This window comes from Scyliorhinus torazame, chromosome 17, assembly GCF_047496885.1.
Source record: "Scyliorhinus torazame isolate Kashiwa2021f chromosome 17, sScyTor2.1, whole genome shotgun sequence".
NCBI lineage: Eukaryota > Metazoa > Chordata > Chondrichthyes > Carcharhiniformes > Scyliorhinidae > Scyliorhinus > Scyliorhinus torazame.
Window position 1 is genome coordinate 70,129,382 of NC_092723.1, and position 22,169 is coordinate 70,151,550.

General features: G+C 45.2%; 1 protein-coding gene across 7 annotated transcripts in view; it reads right to left on the reverse strand.

Moving 5' to 3' along the window:
• Nucleotides 1-12,698: 12,698 nt before the first annotated feature.
• Nucleotides 12,699-22,169, reverse strand: part of tead3a (TEA domain family member 3 a) — a 346,400-nt gene continuing 336,929 nt past the window's right edge. For all 7 annotated transcript variants that reach the window (XM_072480604.1, XM_072480605.1, XM_072480601.1 and 4 more), the window contains one exon: nucleotides 12,699-19,853. In XM_072480604.1, coding sequence (XP_072336705.1) covers nucleotides 19,740-19,853 — 114 coding nt within the window. In that variant the 3' untranslated portion in view covers nucleotides 12,699-19,739. The remainder of the gene's footprint in view (nucleotides 19,854-22,169) is intronic.

Consider the following 22,169-nt stretch of genomic DNA (forward strand, 5'->3'; position numbering starts at 1 on the left):
ACAGTAAGCCAAATTCGAACAGCGCGATGGACCCTACTCCTACAGGGATGCGACATCACTGTAAAAGAGACAAAAACGCACACGTTTCTGGCTGATAATTTGCACTATGCAGGAACCCCAAATGAGTGCGAGATCATAGCCCCCATGCACAGTCGGTACCAAGAAAGCACTGAGAATTTACATAGATGGCTCCTCCACAGTCCTTGATGGAAAAAGGATAACAGGATGTGGGATTTATGTAGAGGACGCGCAGGGATGCGCTTTAGAAGAGATAGCTTTAAAATTGCCTGGACACTTAGGTTCGCAGGTAGCCGAGTTAGCAGCCATTGCTTACATTGTCCAGCACCCCAATTCGTTCCCGACCCCTGCAGACATATATTCAGACAGTTTGTACGTCTGCAACAGCCTGACAGAATTCCTGCCCCTGTGGGAATCTAGAGGATTTATTTCCGCCGACGGAAAACCCCTACCCTCAGCCCCATTGGTCAAACATCGTTCCTCCCCACCCGGTAACGTGAAAGCTGACACCCTAGCGAAGGCAGGCTCACGACATGGCCACTTTTGGCAACCCCCCGAGAGTGCCCCAGTACACGCAGTCCAGGTCTCACAGACCAACATTCAAGACTTAGCCCAGGCACAAAAGGAAGACGAGGCATTAAAGGAAATTTTAAAAGAAAACTTCCCAGCTCCCTACAAAAAGTTTAGGAATTCTTTGACGGTCCATGAGGGAATCGTTTTAAAAGATGGAATTTATGTAGTCCCCACCCAGGACAGGAATGAGATAATTTGTAAGTTCCATGACGGACATAGACACCAAAGGATTGAATCCACCCTTGCCCACCTCAGACCCCTCTGCTGGTGGCCTGATTTGAAAACCGACTATCCCATTACGTCGAAAACTGTTTAATTTGTGCACAAAACAACCCAGATAGATACGCGAAAAAAGCCCAGCTACGCCACACCCTCCCTGTAAATGGCCCATGGACAAACCTTCAATTGGATTATATTGGTCCCCTTCCCCCCTGCAGAAATGGATACAAATATGTGGTAGAGGTAATAGACACATTTCCGAAATAGGTCGAAGCATTCCCCTCGAGAACAAATACAGCCAAGGCCACGGCAAAGATCTTAACAGAGCAAACTTTTACGAGATGGGGACTCCCCCATAGTATTGAGTCGGACCAAAGTTCCCACTTTACGGGCAGGATCATGAAAAATGTTATGACGATATTTGGGATTAAGCAAAAGTTCCACATTGCCTATCACCCGCAGTCCAGCGGCATTGTGGAGCGCATGAATCGGACACTAAAGGCCACACTTAGAAAAATGGTGCAGCAGCACAATACAACATGGGACACAGTGCTCCCATTCGCACTGATGTTTATTAGGAACACAGTGTCGAGCTCAACAGGATATACCCTCCATACCCTCATGACCGGACGACCCATGAAGGGTACCGAATACTTATTTGGACTTGATTTGGCCAGCCCTGCAGTCACCGCCCGGACCCATGAGAAAGCAGTCCAGCACATGGTAGAAAATAGTAAAGCAGCACAGCTCGCTGCAGCTGTTCGACTAGGTGCTAAATGAAAGCAGAGTAAGGCCTGCTTTGATAAAGCAGTACACCTGACGGAGTATACAGTCGGACAGCAAGTAATGATCACCTTATACAACCCCAGCTCATTCCTCTCCCCTAAATTTGCAGGACCCTACTCAATCTCGGACAAAGTAAGCCCCTCAGTTTATAAAATCACGTGTCCGAACGGATAATCAGGATGGTTCCATGTAAATCAGCTTAAGGTTTATGGAACGCAGTGCAGCCACTCGCACCACCTCTCATTGGCGAAGGCGGACAATGAGGACCCGCCCACTGACAACCCAATCCCCCCCCTCCCCCAGCAGCAGCAGCAGCACGTTCACAGACACGACCTTGACCACACCCCCAGAATCAAATTTCACCCTGACGCTTGATTTGGCTGCTAGCGACAGCGACAGCACAACTGAAGCCCCTGAGAGACCCGAACAAAGCTCCCACGAACCAAGCGTCAGTCACTACAGATCCAGAGACCCCGATATGCTCAGCCTCTTTGAGACGATTTATTTGCCCACACCGAAACCTGACCTGCCACCCGACGATAGCGACAACCCCCTTGCGACCTCCCTACGGAACATGAAACACTGGCACTGTGATAATTCCTGTCGTCTGACACGGAATGACGAAATGGACCCCACATCGGCACATGCCGCGTTAGCACGCAAACTCCATGAGCGAGTTTGGCACCCGGGAGACGGTGACTACTCCGAGTCTGACTCCCACCATGGTAACCCCTTTGAAAATCTTTTTGGAATGGAACCTTGAGGTATCCAGATGATGAGAGTCAGGAACCGATAGAGATTTACGGTGTCCTATACTCTGATGGAACCTGCCTGCTTTGATGTTTAGTCTGTTTTTAAATGTTGATTGTTCTCTCTTGTACGATATTGTGTGTCGTACTTACAGACGCTTTCTTGATGCAGTCGTAATTACTCTTCTGACACCACATGGCAGTTAAAGAAACAAGTTTGTTGGAGCCCATATATTTAAATTCTTACCGCTTTTGGAAGGTCACTCAGGCAGTGGAGTACGGCACTTATTCCCCCCCCCCCCAGCCTGAGGGCCCCCTATACATTTGGTCAGCCAAGCTCGGGTAGTGGAGCAACGGCACTGATCATCGCCCTACCTGGGGATTCCACCCATTCTTGCCCTGCCGCGCGCGGATCATATGCACCACCCCATTCGGATAATTGTTTTCAAAACTCTTTTGCTGTTCTTTTTCAGTCCTGTGATTTAAAGAATGCTTTTTGCCACAACTTTCACCACCTCCGGCAACCATTCGGTTGCTATCCCCCACATACTATGTCAGAAACACTTGGTTGGAAAAACAAGTTTGCAGAGGACGGAGAAATTGTCCACCCACTCAGCCCATCAACCACAGGCTGCGAGAGTGCTCGCACTGTGACACAGAATTTTTTTTTCGGATATCTTGTCTCCTCAAATGGTTGTTTAAAAAAAAATGATGAAGTTACATATGGTGACGATTCTAATGGGAAATTGACGTTAAGGAGAAACAGACAAGACAAACGAGATGCTAAGTGGCATGATAATGACAGATATTATGCTTGTTCCCCTAGGAAGATATGAAGATACTCAACGGCGAAGGAAAGCCTGAACAAGATGAAGACGACCTTGATGACCAGCATCGTGATCGTCGCTGGAACAGTACAGTTGCGCGCGTTAACTACCTCCACCTCCCTCACCACACAAGCCCCGAACACGACTACCCAACACAACACCCCCAGTCCGGACACTACACAGCACATAGCCCCAGCCACCGATACCCCCACATGGTGTGAGAATCTCGTTAAGTGGTATTCCCTGTCCTACACAGTGGAAGCCTTACTAGTGATAGCCATATTGTGCAGTGTCATTCAGACAATTAGATTGCAAAAATGGAGGAGGGGAGCCTCCCGCCCTCCAGTATACACCTTTAGAGCCCCTTTCCTCGGACTCCAGCAAACCCCACACTCTTTCTGAACCTTTCTCTTTAATAAATTCCGCGGTTGTTGTTTTTGTTAATAAAGTAATTTTTCTGTATGTTAGTGATAAGAAGAAATGTGATGCTGGCTATCGGATTTTTGTATTGTAAGATAAGTTCTTTGATTGTTAAATAGCAGCATGAGTGTAGTCTAGTTAGAGACAGCTAGAGGTTCCCTTTTTATTGAATGTTAAATGGCCCCCTCGGAACTTTTTAGATAGGTGTTGTTTTAGGGAAATTTAGGTAAATGTTTTTGACCCATAGGACAGAGTAGGGTAGAACCTGTCCTTGGTTAAAGGTACCCGGCATTTCAGAGAACAAAGAAGACCCAATGTTGTGATCCTTCACACTTCGCATTGAGGATCAAGAGGATGGAGTGTAGCCATCTGGGATGGCCACTTCCAACTAGGTACAGGGAATCCCGCAAAGCCTAGCGGGTAAAATGTTCAAGTCAAGACTCAGGCAGGCTCAGAGCCTGAAATGCATATTTGCAAGCAAGAAGTCCAGACGGTATCGAAACTCCGTCCAATTAGCATTTTAATGGGGCCGATTAGCATTTGATGGCCCATCTTCACCGAGACAAAGGACTGGTACTCGAGCAACCGGGACAGTCCCAGACATTTCAGCGCCACTCCCTGTTCAAGGGAAACGAAAACAATGGGGTCAGTGACCGCTTGGGACATGCCCAGCCATCCAGATCGCTGCCCACTTATTGGCTAAGGAATCGAACGGAGTGATCAGGGATCACCCAATTAGTAGGGATCCAAACTGGAGGACCGCCCAAAAGAGCGTGAAAACCCCCGGGTTTAAGAAGAAGAGTTCACCATATGTTCGCTCTCTCTTGGTTCTGGTACGCCGGTCACTGTAAAGTGCAGCAACACCAGAAGCAAGTCCCAGTTCAATGCCCGCTACCAGACGGATGAGCCAAGCTGAGCAGCAGTTACTCCTTCGGACTCGATAGATCCAGAATCGAACAGCGGCCACTGTTTTCTGACCAAAGCCGAGTGCCCAAAGTTAAGTACAGGTTGTCTTAGTTGATAGGTGTAGTTAACTAGTAGTGTTTATGTTGCATGACTAATTGTGTGTAAATAAAGTACCCTTGACCTTGAACTAACTAACTGGTGTTTGGCTCTTTGATCGATAGCCGGTCGCAATTTGTGGTGGTATCATTTGATACCTGGCGACTCAAAGCATTAGGACATAAATAACATAGAAAGAAGGGCAAATTCACTGATTGCCATAATTGGAACAGAGCCACAGAAAGGACAGAGAAAAGAGTATAGGAAAGCAAAGGCAACAACACGGAGAAGGCTTTCGAACTGGTGGAGTGGGAGTATCTGTGGGAGGTGTTGGAGCAGTTTGGGCAGGGTCCTGTTTCTGAAAAGGATGCTGGCCGCAAGTGTGCAGAAGAACCGGGTGAGCTTGGAATATTTTGGGCTGCACTGTGGGATGAGACAGGGATGCCTGCTCTCCCCGTTGCTCTTTGCCTTGGCTATAGAGCCATTGGCAATGGCGTTTAGAGCATCGAGTGATTGAAAGGGATTGTGCAGGGGCGGGGGGGGGGGGGGGGGGGCATCGAGCACAGGGTTTTGTTATACACGGCCAAACTGTTCTTATATATTTTGACCCATTGGGAGCATTATGGGGATTTTGGCAAGTTCTCTGGGTACAAGTTGAACATGGGAAAGAGCTAGCTGTTCCCGATTGAGACCAGAGGGCACGGCAGGAGCTGTAGGGGAGCTGCCGTTCAGGGTAGTGGGGTTGAGTTTTAGATACCTGGACATTCAGGTGACCATGGGCTTGCAGACCATGAAGATACAAACAAACAAGAGCTTTATTGGAAAGGTGTTTACTCTATGGGCTGTAAAGATAAACTGCCCACCTGACTATGCAAACGGCCGATGATGCATCAATACATCTTGTGATAATAATAATCTTTATTGTCACAAGTAGGCTTACATTAACACTGTAATGAAGTCACTGTGAAAAGCCCCTAGTCGCCACATTCCGGCACCTGTTCAGGTAAACGGAGAGAGAATTCAGAATGTCCAAATTACCTAACAAGCAGGTCTTTTGGGACTTGTGGGCGGAAACTGAGCACCCGGAGGAAACCCATGCAGACAGAGGGAGAACGTGCAGACTCCATGCACAGTGACCCAAGCCGGGAATCGAACCTGGGACCCTGGCAGTGTAAAGCAACACTGTGCTGCCCTTTAATAAGGACATAGGGAGTTCACACTGAGTAAGAATAAAGAATTTGGTTTATTTACAATTGCGTTATATACAACTCCCAATAGATCCCTACCAGGTCTCTCCACGGCCGGTGCCTTACTGGTTAACCTTTTATACATAGTTGAATGCAGTTCCTGCACCCCTCAGCGACGGAACTCATACTCCGTAAGAAACACAGGGAATATAATCATTCCCACCGCATAAGTCCTGTGCAGTGTATGATACTCTCATGCTCTATTTCTTCCCTCTGAATCAGTTGAATCAGTTGAATTCTGAACTGATCCCAAACCTCAGGCTTGCTACATTTTCTAGTAAATTTAAATGACACCGGTTTGGATCTAATACTATCCTTAGTTTAATTTGTAAGCCATGATTGGGCCGCTTTACTTGTGTTTTTGCGCCAGAAGGAATGTTGCAATGCATACGTTTGTTCCTTAAATATTAGCCATTGCCTGTCACTGTCATGCCATTTAATGAAGTTCCCCATTCTGTTTTAGCCAACTCACGCCTTATACCTTTGTAGGTCCCTTTGTTTAGATTTAGGACACTAAATTCAGATCAGACTAATTCATTTTCCATCCTAATGAAGAATTCCATCATGTTATGATCACTGTTCCCTAAAGGATCCCACACAAGATTATTAATTCACCCATCTCATTGCATGATACCAAATCTAGGATAGCATGTTCCCTCATTGGTTCCTCGACATACATGTCTAAAAAAATAACTCATAGACACTTCAGGAATTCACCAGTCACAGTATTATTACTGATTTAGTTTGCCCAATCTTTATGTAGACTCAAGACATCCATGAATACTGTAGCACCATTGCCACATGCATCTCTAATTTCCTGTTTAATATCATCATCTACCTTACCACTACTGTTTGGAGACCTTTAGACAATTCCCACTAATGCTTTCCACCCCTTGTTGGCATCTACTTAGACTGATTTGACATCTAGTTTTTCTGAGCCAATATCCTCTCTCACTATTGCATTGATTTCATCTTTAACTAGTAACACCACCGCAACTCCTTTTACATCTTTGCCTGTCCTTCTTAAATATCGAATACCTTTGGGTATTCAGTTTTCAATTTTGGTCATCCTGTAGTCATGTCTCCGGAAACGCAATCATGTTGTAACCGTGTATACCAATTTACATTGTTAATTCATCTACCTTATTGCTCCATGCATTCAGAAACGGTGGGATTCTCCATCGGTTGATGTAGACATTGCAAAACGCGATTGGGTGGAGAATAGGTTCCGGCGTTAAAATTGCGACGGGCGGCGATTTGATGCCAAATCGCGATTATCCGTCACCTCATCAGTGGCGTCAATGCGGTCCGGAAAGCACGTACAATAAACACCGTTTGCATGTCATTAGTGGGCCCGACCCAGTATTCTCTGGGGCCTCCACGATGCTCCGTCTCCGATGGGCTGAGTTCCCGATGGCGCAGTTCACTTGTGCTTTTAAAAATCGTGAAACCGGCATGGTGGCTGCTGAGGGAGAGAGAGTGGGACAGTAAATGTCCAACATCGCCATAGTTTGCTGACAGTTGTGCCAATGGTTGGGGGCTTCTGCAAAGGCCGGGTGGATTAATGGGGGGTGGCCAGGGAGTGGGCTGTGGGGTCGGGGTGGATGCACGGAGCACCATTGCCTCAGCCAGCAAGGCAGGCATGCAGTTGCACATGCAGTTAACAGCCCACTGTGAACTTAGGGCCACAGGTTGTCTAGGTGTCCCCCATGGTCACCCCCCTAGGTGCCCTCTGACCCCAGCCGACCAACTGTATGGACGCACTCTAGCACAAGTGCCACCTTGTTGGCTGGGATGAGTGCGTGTGAGGATTGTAAAGTGTATGTACGGCTGCTTGTCAGCCTCTCGAGTGTTCATCATGGACCTGGTGAGTCCTGCACCGTTTTTCACTGGAATCTATTGTGTTCCACATGGCGCTGGTACTAGCACCTCCACAGTTGCAGTATTGATCCAGGTTTGGCGCCACTTTTGCGGTCGTGAAAGCCCACGAATGCTGACTCGACGTCAACACTTAAGTCTCAGACATGGAGAATCCCACCCAGTGCCTTTAGACTTGTCTTTTTTTAAACATTTTACAGTTTTGGGATTATGGCCCTGTTTGCTGCTAGCCCTGCTTTCTACTTTTCTGTCTTTCATTGCTATCTTTGCTTCCCTCTCTTTTGTTGCCTCACTCAGGTTCCCATCTGCCTGCCTGTCCAGTTTAAACCCTCCCAAACTGCACTAGCAATCACCCGTGAGGTTATTGGTCCCGCCCTGCTGGGGTGCAACTTGTACAGCTCCCATCTTCCCTGGGATGGGTCCCAATGCCACAGGAATCCAAATCCCTTCCTCCTACACCACGTCTCCGCCATGCATTCATCTGGTCTATTCTCGCTAGCACTTGGCACTGGGAGTACTACATTTGAGGTTCTGCTTTATTTCTAAGCTCCCTATATTCTGCTTTCAGGACCTCATCCTTATTCCTACCTATGTCCTTGGTACCGATATGGAGAAGTACCTTTGACTGTTCACCCACCCCCTTCAAAATGTCCTGCAGCCACTCAGTGGCATCTTTATTCCTGGCACAAGGAGGCAACATACCATCCTGGTTTCATGTTTGCAGCCATACAAATGTTTTATCTGCTTCCCTTACAATAGAATCTCCTGTCACTGTTCCTCTCCCACTCTTTCTCTTTCTCTCTCTCTCTCTCTCTCTCTCTCCCCCCCCCCCCCCCCCCCCCCGCCCACCCCAATACTAGTGATGCCTCAGACCTGGCTCTTGCTGCATTCCCCTGAGAAATCATCTCCCCCAACTGGATCCAAAACAGAAAATCTGTTAAGAGAGGGAGATGTTGTTACAGGGATGCAATATAAATATTACTCATTTGTCTTGCCGAGTTGCATTTAACTTGATGATAAACAGTCAAAGTCTTCCAGTCGATGACAAATTATTTATTGAGTAACAAAATAATATACTTGTGAGTTCTTTCACTTTAATACTTTGACTAGTAAGATAATTAACTAAGATTATATTAAACTAACAATTATAATACACTACACTGATCTGGTCACGTCTTTACTCTAGCTGCACTACACACACTAACCTACAGAAAGAGCAGGAAACTCCTTATATAGTTCCTGTTAGTGTTGCCATCTAGTGATCATCTATCTGTACTGACTGTACATTAACTAATCATGTATTAATATATACAGAGATCACCACAGGAAATAGATCCAAAGGACTCCTACACTACCTGCCTAGTGCTTTTGCTCTGGCAGTCACCCATTCCCTATCTGCCTGTCCACTCTTTACCTGTGGTGTGACCACTTCACTGTACTTGCTATCCACGAAGATCTCATCCTTGCGGATGTTCCACAGTGACTTCAGTCACAGCTCCTGCTCCGAAAGACAGCTTTTCCTGCATACCTACCTGCCTCTGATACTGTACTCGTTGGAGTTTAGAAGGATGAGAGGGGATCTTATGGAAACGTACAAGATACTGCGAGGCCTGGATAGAGTGGATGTGGAGAGGATGTTACCACTTGTAGGAAAATCCAGAACCAGAGGACACCATCTCAGATTAAAGGGACGATCCTTTAAAACAGAGATGAGGATTTTTTTCAGCCAGAGGGTGGTGAATCTGTGGAACTCTTTGCCGCAGAGGGCTGTGGTGGCCAATTCACTGAGTGTCTTTAAGGCAGAGATAGATAGGTTCATGATTAATAAGGGGATCGGGGTTATGGGGAGAAGGCAGGAGAATGGGGATGAGAAAAATATCAGCTATGATTGAATGGCGGAGCAGACTCGATGGGCCGAGTGGCCTAATTCTGCTCCTATGTCTTATGGGAGTGTCCCTGGCATCCCACAAGAGGAACGTTCTACATGGCTGAGCTGCCCTGCCATGACTTACCCTTAAATTACACCCTTTACTTTTATTTCCTCTAGTTTAGGCTATGTTAAGAATGGTAGAAATACTCACCAGGGCCTACTCATCAAGGCTGCCGCTCTGATTTCTGAGGAAAGGTAGAAAAGGACAAAATCACCTCACTCCCTCCTTACCAAACTCCCCTGGTCACTAAACTCCAACTTTCGCGCTCTCATGCAGTTCAAAGCCACACTCCAGTGCAGATAAAGGCAGCATTTTAAAATAGCCTAATTTAAACCCAACTGAATCTTGCTCTGGAAACCTGTTTAACCCAGTTATCTAATTAACTAGTTGGAGTTTCAAGCTGAGCCTGGATAAGCCCCGTTTTAAAGCTGGACTAAACTCACCTTCTTCTGACCCAAAGAGCAACTTTTAGTTAATTGCTAAATTAAGGAAAGGCCAGACTGCAGATAGAAATTAACCCTTAAATTTCCTCAGTGAACAAACTCCAACTTTAGCAGTCTACCATCATCCAACTGCTCCAGTGCAGAAAATAGAAGAAAATTGAAGAGGAGGAAGAGGAATATAAAGATGGACACCCTAAACCAAACTAGCTGAGTACCTTAGTACCAAGGATGTTCACATAGCTTGAATGTTTAACAGGTGTTGAAACAGATAGGTAAACATCACAAATGAGATTCTCTGACCCACTCCCAGAACCCCCCCCCCCTTTCAGTGAAGTGTCCTGCAACCACTCACCCACCCATTGCACATCCACTCAATTAGTATTGACATTTATCATTAAACAAGTGAGATGGTGAGTTGGCACCTGGGATACAATAATGGGCAAGGCATGGAAGTGGTGCTAGACAATAAATCTTACACGTGAGAAAGAACAACGTGTCCTCCAAACAAAGGCCACCAGAATTGAGGTGTTCCCTATGCTAACACTGTGGCTTACTCTAGATAGATTCCCAACTGACCTGAAGGCCAAGCCCGTCAATCAAGCTAACTTCTGAGCGAGGAACGAATTGAGGAGACACTTTGCCCACTGTGGAGTGAAAATTTCATAGCATGTGTCTGAAATTCTGAGCTCCCCTCCCAGATCCCCATATATCCAGTTCCTATTGATATCAGAGTTAATGAATTGGAAAGCCCAGAGAGCAGGGGTCAAGGTTAGGGTCAAGGTAAATTTTTTATTCAATAGCTGGCACAGGAAGAGAATTTGTTGTTATTTAAGGAACAGTTTGTTATAGTGTGAGATTGTCAGGTTTGATTAATACTGATATTGAAATTCGGCTAACCTGTTCATTGATAACTGGTCAAGTGGAGAACTGGTCTGTTCATTGCAACCATCAGCTTCAGTGATATACTTGGAACGATAGGGCGGCACAGTGGTTAGCACGGCTGCCTTACGGTGCCGAAGACCTGGGTTCGATCTCAGCTCCGGTCACTGTCCGTGTGGCGTTTGCACATTATCGCTGTGTCTGCGTGGGTCTCACCCCAACAACCCAAATATGTGCAGGGTAGGTGGATTGGCCACGCTAAATTGCCCCTTTTGGGAAAAAACATTTAAAAAAAAAGATATACCTTAATGATATCACACTTACCAAGTGGAACTAGGTGGCCTGTACTTGGGACCAACCTAGCTGATAAATTGGCCATCAGCAAGGCTTTTGAAAGGTCTCTCCTGGTGACCCCTTTTTTGTGAGAAAGAGGCTGACCTGTGACCCAAGCCTCACTGGAGTAGCATGGCTGAAATTAAAGTCAACACAGCATTAAGTACATCATAAATGTACAGTCCCTGGTCCTCTACTGAATGTTCCTGACTTTTGGGGGGCAATTTTTCCTCTTCCCCCTGTCATGTGATAGTATCAGGACTCTCTCCAATGATTCTGCTCAACGTCATGATGGGAGAAACGTCAGCTGTTGCAAGAACTGAACTCTTACCCGGTCTGTGCACTAAGTTATTAATTCTTGGGAGGTGACTGTCGCTGGCAAGGCAGGTATTTATTGTCAGTTTGATAGTTTCCCTGAGGTGACGGTGAGCCGGTTTCTTGAACCACTGTACGCGTATGATTCAACTGGGTAGCTCACTGGGCTGCTTCAGACAGTTAAGGGTCAACCATGTTGGTGGGGTACTGGAGTAAGGGAAAGGCTAGAACAGGGAAAGGGCAACAAGTTTCATTCCCTAAAGAATATTGCTGAACCATTTGGACTTCTATGACAATCCGATAATTGATGATTACTTTTACTGATGCCAGCTTTTTTTTTTATACAAAAGTTTTTTTATACAGTTCAAATTCTAAATCTTCCATGATTAGATTTTAACTCTTACTTTCTGGATTGATAGTCCAACAACAGGAGTGGCAAGGTGGCACATTGGTTAGCAGTGCTGCCTCACAGTGCCAGGGGTCCGGGTTCAATTCCGCCTTGGGTGACTGTCTGTTCTCCCCTTGTCTTTGTGGGTTTCCTCCCACAGTCCAAAGATGTGCAGGTTAGGTGGACTGGATATGCTCAATTGCCCCTTAGTGTCCAAAGATGTGCAGGTTAGGTGGGGTTACAGAGATATGGCAGGGGAGCGGACCTAGGTAGGGTGCTCTTTCAGAGGGTTAGTGAAGGCATGATGGGCTGAATGGCCTCCTTTTGCACTGTAAGGATTCTGTGGAATATAACCAGTATGACACTTTACTTCCCATCCTCTTTGAGGTACCATGGCAACCATGGACTTCCATTGGATGGCCCATGATTATTTTTGGGCAGTGGTTTGCCATTGCCTTCTGCAGTATGGCTGACCAGGAAACTCTCCCGCTCTCCGTCTGCCATCAGGCATATTTACAGGCTGACAATCAACCTGTTTGGCAGTGTTACAAACTCAACTTCCATAGCCATCAAGTCCTGAAATGGGATTTGAACCTGGAACTTCTGGCCCAGAATAGGGAGGTTACCACAAGGCCTCCCACACTCCACCCAATCCGTTTAATATAAAAAAGCACAAGTCACACAGAAAGATCCAGACACAACCACCAACAAATATTTATTGCTTTGTTTTGTTATTTTGTTTAAGGATCTGGGCACTGAAGGCACCAAGATTAAGTTGATGGACATAGGCAATGGATATATAATAAAACCCCTCACAGTTCAGAAAAATATTATACATAAAAACAATTTCATCACACATTAACACATATTTACTGTTTCAAATTACCTTTGCACCATGTGATAAAATATGGTTTAGAGGAATAAAAACAAAAATGTACTGTACTTCATCACGAATACACAGTTTAGGGATTGCCATTAAAGAGCAGTGACCCTCATGTCTGCAAGTACCTGCATGTTAAAGTCCTTCACGGTTACCATAACGACAATGCAAACTTTTCTTAAAACCTTTATTTTAACTCCTTCGGGCCACGTCCTACAACAGTGGGTCTCACTTTGTTGCTCATGCTCAACTCCTGTTAGCTTATGATTGAGACTCTGGGATCCATTTACAAAGATGGCAGGGCTGACTTCTCCCAGCGGATATCCTGTTACCTCAATTACAAATGCACCCAGTTGGAAAAACAACTGAGGAAAAGGCATATCGTGCAGAGCAACGAGCTTGAAAGGAGTAGAAGCCACATTGTATAGGAAGTGAACCTCGGTCATAGAGATTGCAGGTTGTGGGAGGGACAGAATACTGAAGAAGGGAGAATTCCATTGTTTAAGGTCCGAAGTAAGGGTCTAAGATTTGAGTGGTCTAAGGTTTTGTTCTTTGAGGCCCAGAAGGGAGCGTGCTAGGAGACAGACATAAAGATTATATAATCTGCTAATATCACAAGCTGTCGATACTAACACAGCTTGGTATTCTGACTTACATCTATACAAAAAAATAACTTAAAAACAGCACTTTTCAAACCTCTGCTCACAAACTTCAAGCAACACAGACCAGCCGATAGGACGTCTAAATGTAAATAGGATGGAGCAGCTTGAGTTTAAGGCCTGCATGTCCAGGACTGCATGTGGCTGAATGTCGGACACTTCGTTAGGATGAGGCCCAAAGCTACAGGCGAAAGAAAGTTCACTAAAGAAGGTGATGACAGTGATTGCAAAATAAACCAAAAATATTGTTTCCCCCCAGGAGTAGATAAAACCTATTTGTCTAAGCAAATTCAACAAGAGCACAAAAAGAATATCTCTTTGATTATGTATGCTATTATTACAGTCAAGCTGGTTGGCTAATTCGCAAAGTAAACAAAATTGGTTCCTTAAATTTGAAGCAAATGCTTATTGGAGGAAGCAATTTGCAAATAAGTGTGACCCACTGAGAAAGCTTACAATGACAAACAACCTTCCCTGCATCCCACACTGGAGTGACCCTGTTCCGCTTGGCAAGACTTGGTATGGTCCATGCCTTTTGTGAACCCAAAGCCTTGTCTAGAATGCAGAGCACCACACCAGGAGTTAAAGGTAGTTACATTCCCCCCCCACCCCCACTCCACCCCACCCTCCAAGTACCCTAGCATCGTGAGATAAAATATTTTTAAAACAGTCCATCGCTATTGGCCAAGAAGGAGGTAATGTTCCTATACAATACAATAATCAAGAAGGACAGTTTTTTTCAAAAGTGTGCGTCCTTTTTGTCAGCCTTCACAGGTAGTATTACAAAGATTCTTCAAAATAGATATCTACCAAAAAAAAAATCCTATTGACATATCCTGGTGTCCTAGTTTAAAATGGTAAAGAGAAGCACAACACTGACAGAAAACCAAGGGGTGAATGACTTCTAAACCTGTAACCAGTGAAAAGTCCAAGAGGAGGAACATCCCAGACCACTTTGTGGAGCGACACCATGAACGTGCTCTTACAGACTTGCTGTACACAGTATCTCCAAGTGCCAACACTTATAGGTCACTACAGAGAGTGGCCGGAGCAATTCTTTCCTCTACCTGTCCTTTTCATATTAAATATTTTATAGATTATTTTTGTTAGGGGTGTTAGGGAATGAGCTACATGCAGATATTAACCTATTAGCTTCTCACCTGGGGAGGAGGTCTGAGGGGAGCCATTTCCAGTTCTCGACTTCATGGCTTTAAAATGAAGAAAGCCTTTTAAGCAATGCAGACATTAAACAGAAATGCCAAGCTTCCGTTGAGATAGGTGGCCTACAGAAGGCTGATAAAAGTCAAGCTCTTCTCTTAGTTCTTGCGGTTTTGCCATTTTGCAATTGAGTAATGTACCCAGTCAGACTCAAGTCAGACTCCTGGTGCAAGATCGATCTTCCACTTGATAGTCCAGGGCTGGGCTTTGACCATACTCACCCCCACCCCTTCTCTCTGTTGCTGCTTCCAATAACCTACACATCCTTGGCTTGAGAGAGACTTTCAGACAAATCGCAGAAGTCTGGTGCTCATCAGAAGCCCAAGAAGTCCCCCCCCAAAAAAACCTCTAGATTCTCAACAGCTGCCAATTGGGAAGACTTTTGCCTATGCTTTGCAAGTTGGGCTTGAACCCATCTTCCCCCACTGAAGTATTTTGACATATATATGTACCTATTTCCTTACAAAAATGCAAAAAGAAAACTGGATTATATTACAGGAAGGAACAGCATACTGACTGTCCAGGCTAACAAAAAGGTTTTAATAACTAGAGTAAATGTGAATGTGGCAGGACAACCACAATAAGAAATATTGTGTACATGATATTTACAGCAGAGTTAAGTGCTAGGTGACATCACTAACAAATTAGGTTTCGATACCCAAATGCAACAATGCCTGAGTACCATCTCTTGAGTGCCTCTTATATGTCAATATATATAATATACATATAGAATATATATATATAGAAAAGAACCCACTACTTTTCTAAAATTCCTCCACTCCCACTATTTGTTACATCCTTTAAAATAAGAAAACATTAATTCTGGTGTAAAAGAAATTAAATTACAAAGCAAGCCAATTCTCTGCTGGCACACAGACTCTCAACTGCTTTCCTCCCTTCTACTGACTGGGATGTTTTGTTCATGCTCACGTTTCCAGAGGTAGCCATTCACAGATGTTGCTGGGAGAGGGGGTCCTTGTTTTGGGGGCCATTGAGTAGTTCATGAAGTACTACAGGTTGAGGCAAGTGTGGGCAGAAGCCTGAAGGTTGGGGTGGGGAAGGAGTAGTAACACAAGTAATATTTATCACGTCGTCGACTCATTCTGATTAGCGTGGGTGGGTAAAGTGTCATTAAAAGGTATTTACTCATCTCCCCTCACCCCCCCCCCCCCCCCCCCAGTCTTTTCCCGGTTCCTAAAGGTACTGATTTCTTTCTGGAATACAGCGTGCCATCTTGTCCCAGCTCACCCTCATGCCTATTTTCTCTACACTTGACCCAAACCATTGAATATCGGTAAACTATTCACAGCCAAATTTAGTTCTGTTCTCGCCCAATTTTCACCCATTCACACGTTCCAGTGGGGAAGTATGGATCAGCAACGGGAAGCTATCTGCCTCCCTATCCAGAGCCTCTGAGGCAACTTTCATTATCCCCTTTTGCTGAGGCAGCATAGACCAGTGATTGAAGCTTGTGCCCCCCTGCTCCGTATGCTTTAGCACATGTACCTGGTAGTGCATGATCAACGGAGCCAGCCGGGGACTCTATGGATCTTCATTGAAGCTGTTAAGCGACTCTCGCAGGGGGAGTCATCCAAAATGGCAGAAATTGCAAATATCCCTCAAGAAGGCGACATTTATTTTTGAAATTACTATTGGTGAGAGGGGAGGGAATGCTAAATATTCTTTATTCCATTCCTTCATCCTTTATACCACCTCCTATAAGGACATTGGTAGGAAGCGACTTCCAAAAGGCCTCCCATGGCTCGTTTCCAAGTAACATATATTGAGTAGCACGATTTGCTATAATGTTGGGGGGAGGGGGGGGGGGGGTGCTCGAAAGGGCTGTCAATTCAAAAATTTAAAAAGGCTGTTAAAAATTTCATCAAAACAAAAAAAAAAGAAAAAATATTCAGGGTACTCTCAAAGATGAACCTCGCTTCCATTTCTGAAAGCAGTGGTTAAGTAGCAGTCACCATCACGGAGAACTTTGGGGCACAATCCAGAACCTTTTTTGTCTTCAACAACATTTCTGATTGCACAGTTTCTTTGACACAAGCCGAATTCTTTCATTCTGTAACAGTCACGGCCATTGGATTATATTAGTAACAACAACAAGGAAGTGAATGAAAAGAGAGCAAGCACTAGTCAAGCGACCAAAGTGGAATTGGAAGGTCTAGCAGTTCCAGTTATACATGGTTGAGTAAGGCTGGGTGTGCTTGAGGCTGAAATTTGCATCTTAAAACTCCATATCTGTAGTAAAATAACATATAGAAATATTCCACTACTCTCCCACCCCGCCCCCAATCACAATGTGACACACACCAAAAACCTCTGGTAGCAACTGTCCGCCCGATACCATCAACAAATCTCTATAGGTTTTATTCCAAACCTTTTCAATAGCCATCCTGGTGTCTTCGAGGTAAGGTCTGTCAACCATAGAGAACAAAGGCTCCAAGTTTGTTGGCCGTACTGTGGCGCGTTAGTTGACCTCAGCCATGCCAGCAGTCAGGAGTGCTAAATGGGCTAGCCCTCCATATTAGGGAAAGGGAGATTAAAAGGAAGAGCTCGTGTTGCCCAAGTGTTTGCTGAAAGGGTGCTTTCGTAAACAGCGGGCCAGGCCTGGACTGTTGAATAGCTGCTAACACATGCACACGTGTCAAATGAAACAGCCTTCTCACCCCTGAAACTCTGATCATGTGTCCTGATCATTTGGATACTGGAAGATACTCTAACTGTCAGTCCCCACGTGTTCTCAGATGAAGTATCTGAAAATCTGTGGAGAAACTGGAGGGGATAAATCCCTCACCGTACAACAGAGTGTTGGCTGTGGCATTCAATTATTGCTCTTTCAACAAATCAGCAATCTCCATTCATTAAAACCAAGCTGTCGAGTTGGCGCTGTATCTTCTCCATAGATTCCCTGATCTGTCTCCCAGCTATAGAAGTTGAGGCAGTTTGGAGATGGGGACAGGAAACAAGTTAGATGGTTTATGGTACTGAGTTTCTGTTCATTCGTCCCCATCGTCACCACCCACCCCTCTGCCATGTCCCACTGTGGTTTCCAGCGGCAAGGGTTGGTATTTTACTAGCCTCTTTTTGGCTTCATTTCAAACACAAGAGTGTTCTAACCTATTCCCTTACAACAATAAAACCTCAACATAGTGGGCAGAATAAATCCTCGCCATACCCTGCTATCTCCTACAGAGAACCGGAACCTCAAAGGTGGTTCTTTAGTGCTTCTAAAGCAAGACGAGGAAGGCATCTTGTCTGCCTTTTCCATACAGTGCTCAGCTGAAACATCAGTCAACCAGACCCACGGCCTATACGGCCACCCTCAGCATTCTCTACCTTCCTGTCTATTCAACAGATGATCTGCTCATTGTCAGATGGAGACCAGTTGCATGTTGGAATTCTGAAGTCGCAAAGGTCACTATACAAATGCAAGCTCTTTCAATATTTCACTGCCTGAATCTTCACAGTAAATAATCTAGAGGAGAGCATTTTACATGTGAGAAGACACACAGTCAGGTTCTTGCACCCTCAGTGTTATTTCAGGTAAGGACAAAGCCAGGCCACCGCTGTTTGGAACAGTAGTGTTTCTTTAGTTACTAAAATTGGAGGAGCCTTATCTCTGTGGAGCTTCTTCACTTTGCAAATACTGGCCAGAAATGAAAGATAGTTTCAAGTTGAAACACTTGAGAATAATTATGCTTAATTTATTCAGAAGCCTATTGAGCACTGTTTTTGGACAGTAATGCCTTTCCTCTGTAGATTCAAACATTTCTCCCTCCCCTATATAGATCACCTCTCCTCAGCCTCATTATTTCACTTTATATACCCAAACAGTGAGTCCCTGCAACCGCAAGAGTCAGGTCATTTAGGGGAGAGCTGATTATAATCAGCCAGTTGGATCCCTTATTCCAGGGCAGTGGAAACCATGCCCATATTCACAGAATAGGTTCACAAATGGAGAATGACCACATAATTGATGCCCATAGAACTGCATCCTAGCAAGAATCAGTGCCCTCAGATGGGGAGAACAAAGGGGGGGGGGAGGGAATGGACCTGTTTTTATGTTCTAATCCTACAAATACTGATAAGAACATGCCTGGATAAACAAATATGTCATTTGCATTGGCCTAATTTAAAGTCGAATAGAAACTTAAAAAGGGGCTCCAGTCTAATGTATGCTGCCCTCCTCCACTTTAATTAACACGTCTTTAAAATCCATCGGGTTTAAAAACCAGGTCCACCAATAAGAAGAGATGCAAACAGGGAGTGGAGCCCTTTAATTACCTCTTTAAATATCCTGGAACTTGCTGAACCCCCCCCAACCCAAATCAACTGCCTCTCTCCTCGCCCACAAAGAATCCTGCCAAGAAGTCAAAGGGGTGATGGGGTCAAACCTCCAACAAATGTCTTGACGTTGGATACAGTGGCAACAAAAAGAGGTCACCTTGGGTTTCAGGCTGGGCAGCCATTTTGTGATCGCAAACAAACAAACTGGAGAGTGTTTTACTTCCCTTCTCCCTCCCCCCCCACCCCCTCAAACAAACTATAGTAGAGGACAACATTCCTACATACAAGCCCCCATTAACACATATTTTCTGAAAGCGATCCTTATCCAATATTTACTATCCCTGAAGTGTAAATATTATTTATTTTTCTTTTAAAAAAGGAAGAAAAACCGTACCGTTACCTCTCACTGAGCTTGAGTTCTGGAGAGAGGAAATAAAAACACACACACATACATGACCCTCACAGAATTAGTGCAGAATATTGTTCTTTTGACTTCACGACAGTTCATTTTTTTTGTAATTTTTTTTTTTACATTTGTTCGGATGTAAAAATATCTGTATATCTGTGAAAAATAGATTTTTTTTTTGCGTTTGGTAAAAATGAGCAGGCACCAAGATGTGTAGATAAATGGCAGGCGGCAGCACCCTCTGTGTAGGGGAGGTTGGAGCTGGGGTCCTAGTCCTTCACCAGTCGATAAACGTGATGCTGTGCACCGTGTTCGCTTGTCGACACCTCAAATACAAACGCTATACACAGCAAGGTCTCCTGGGTGTCCCGGTTGGTCACAACCTGGCAGGATAGAAGAGAGGGAAGAGCTGAACTGAGCCATAGTCATGCAGCGCCAACGTCACGTAACAACACACATCTGGCATCAACAGGGACCTCGTGGAGGAACATCAGTGAGCAGGGGCGAGAGTGTGGTCCCGAACAGGGACGGCGAAGGGGTGACAGGTCCAAAAGGGAAACAGATACTAACAGATTAATGCTGTCCAACAACAACTTACATTTACATAGGTGAAGGCTGCCAATGGCAGGGGTTGGCAGTTGGGGTGAAGGGGGGGGGGGGTTGAAATCAGATATGCAAGAGACTAGAATTGGAGCAAAAGAGATTTTTTTGGAGTGTCGTAGGGCTGGCGAAGATTACGGAGAGAGACCAGGCTGTGGAGGTATCGGAGCACAAGAAGGAAAATGTTAAGCTGGAGGAACGGTTCAGTTAACCTTAAATATATCCCCACACTCAAAGATCGATTCTCTCTTCATTGTATGGTTGACAAAATAGAAGCTACACTTTTCATATCTGTACTCAGATTTCCTCCTGTGAGCATGGAGTGACGGTAGCTCCATCTGCTCAGGTACCTTCAGCAGCTACTGGAATGCAAGTGTTAGCTGCACACTGCAGGCATATTATAGCCAAGGCCCATTCTGTTCTCATCCAGTATCCAAGCAGCACTTTTAGCAAGTAGTATAACCCAGTATTATTTCTATCTGCTTAACCCATCTGAACCTACTGACTGTGAGCAGCTAACTCCATATAAGTCAGGGTATAATCTGTGACTTTCCTACATGTTGCTCACTCCCTCACCACATGAAACAGGATGGTCATGCATGACAAAAGATGGACATGAGAGTCTGGTTGGAACATGCCCAAGAGTTACGTTGGCTAAAGAATCAAATTTTGTTGCTCACAAATAACGAGTCATTGTTGTGAGGAGATATAACATGGCCATAATTTTGTATTATTAAAACACTTGGATGTTTGATAGTTTGAAGAAGTGTAAAAAAATTGGAGAGTTTGAAGAAGTGTAAAGATGAACATATGAATTAAGAGGAGGATGCCACTTGGCCCTCGAGCCTGCTCCACCATTCAATAAGTTCATAGAATCATAGGATGCCTACAGTGCAGAAGGAGGCCATTTGGCCCATCGAGTCTGCACCAACCATCCGAAAGAGCACCCTACCTAGGCCACACCCCCGCCCTATCCCATAACCCCAACTAATCTTTGAACACTAAGGGGCAATTTAGCATGGCCAATCCACCCATCCTGTAAATCTTTGGACTGTGGGTGGAAACTGGAGCACCCGGAGGAAACCCACGCAGACACGGGGGGAATATGCAAACTCCATTCAGACAATCATCCGTGGCCAGAATCGAACCCGGGTCCGTGGCGCTATGAGGTAGCAGTGCTAGCCACTGTGCCACCCTGCGTGGCTGATCTGATTGTAACCTCAACCCAGCATTTCTGTCTACCTTCTGATAACCTTTCACCCCTTTGTTAATCGAGAATCTATCTCGCTCTGCGAGATAGATATTCAAAGGCTCTGCTTCTACTACCTTTTGAGGAAGAGAATTCCAGAGACTCACGATCCTCAGAGGAAAATGCCATTCCTCACCTCTGACATAAATAGAACATAGAACAGTACAGCACAGAACAGGCCCTTCGGCCCTCGATGTTGTGCCGAGCATTGTCCGAAACCAAGATCAAGCTATCCCACTCGGGCGACCCCTTATTTTTAAACAGTGACCCCCCTAGTTCCAGATTCTCCCACAGAGGAAACATCCTCTTATAATAATAATCTTTATTGTCACAAGTAGGCTTACACTAACACTGCATGACGTTACTGTGAAAAGCACATAGTTGCCACATTCCGGCGCCTGTTCGGTTACACAGAGGGAGAATTCAGAATGTCCAAATTACCTAACAGCACGTCTTTCGGGACTTGTGGGAAGAAACCAGAGCACCCGGAGGAAACCCACGCAGACACGGGGAGAACGTGCAGACTCCACACAGACAGTGACCCAAGCCGGGAATCGAACCTGTGACCCTGGAGCTATGAAGCAACAATGCTAACCACTGTGCTACTGTGCTGTCCCGTGTCTTCGCACCCACCCTGCCAAGAGATTTCAATCAAGTCGCCTCTCACTCTTCTGAACTCCAGTGGATACATCATTCAGGTCGCAATAGTTACACTCCCAGCTTACATTATGGTACAACTAGAGGGCTGTGTGGATCAGCTCAAATAAAACACTGTTTCAGATTACTTAGGGGAGTGACCAGCACTACAGAACACAAAACACTATTTACTGTAGACTTGAGTATGCACTTG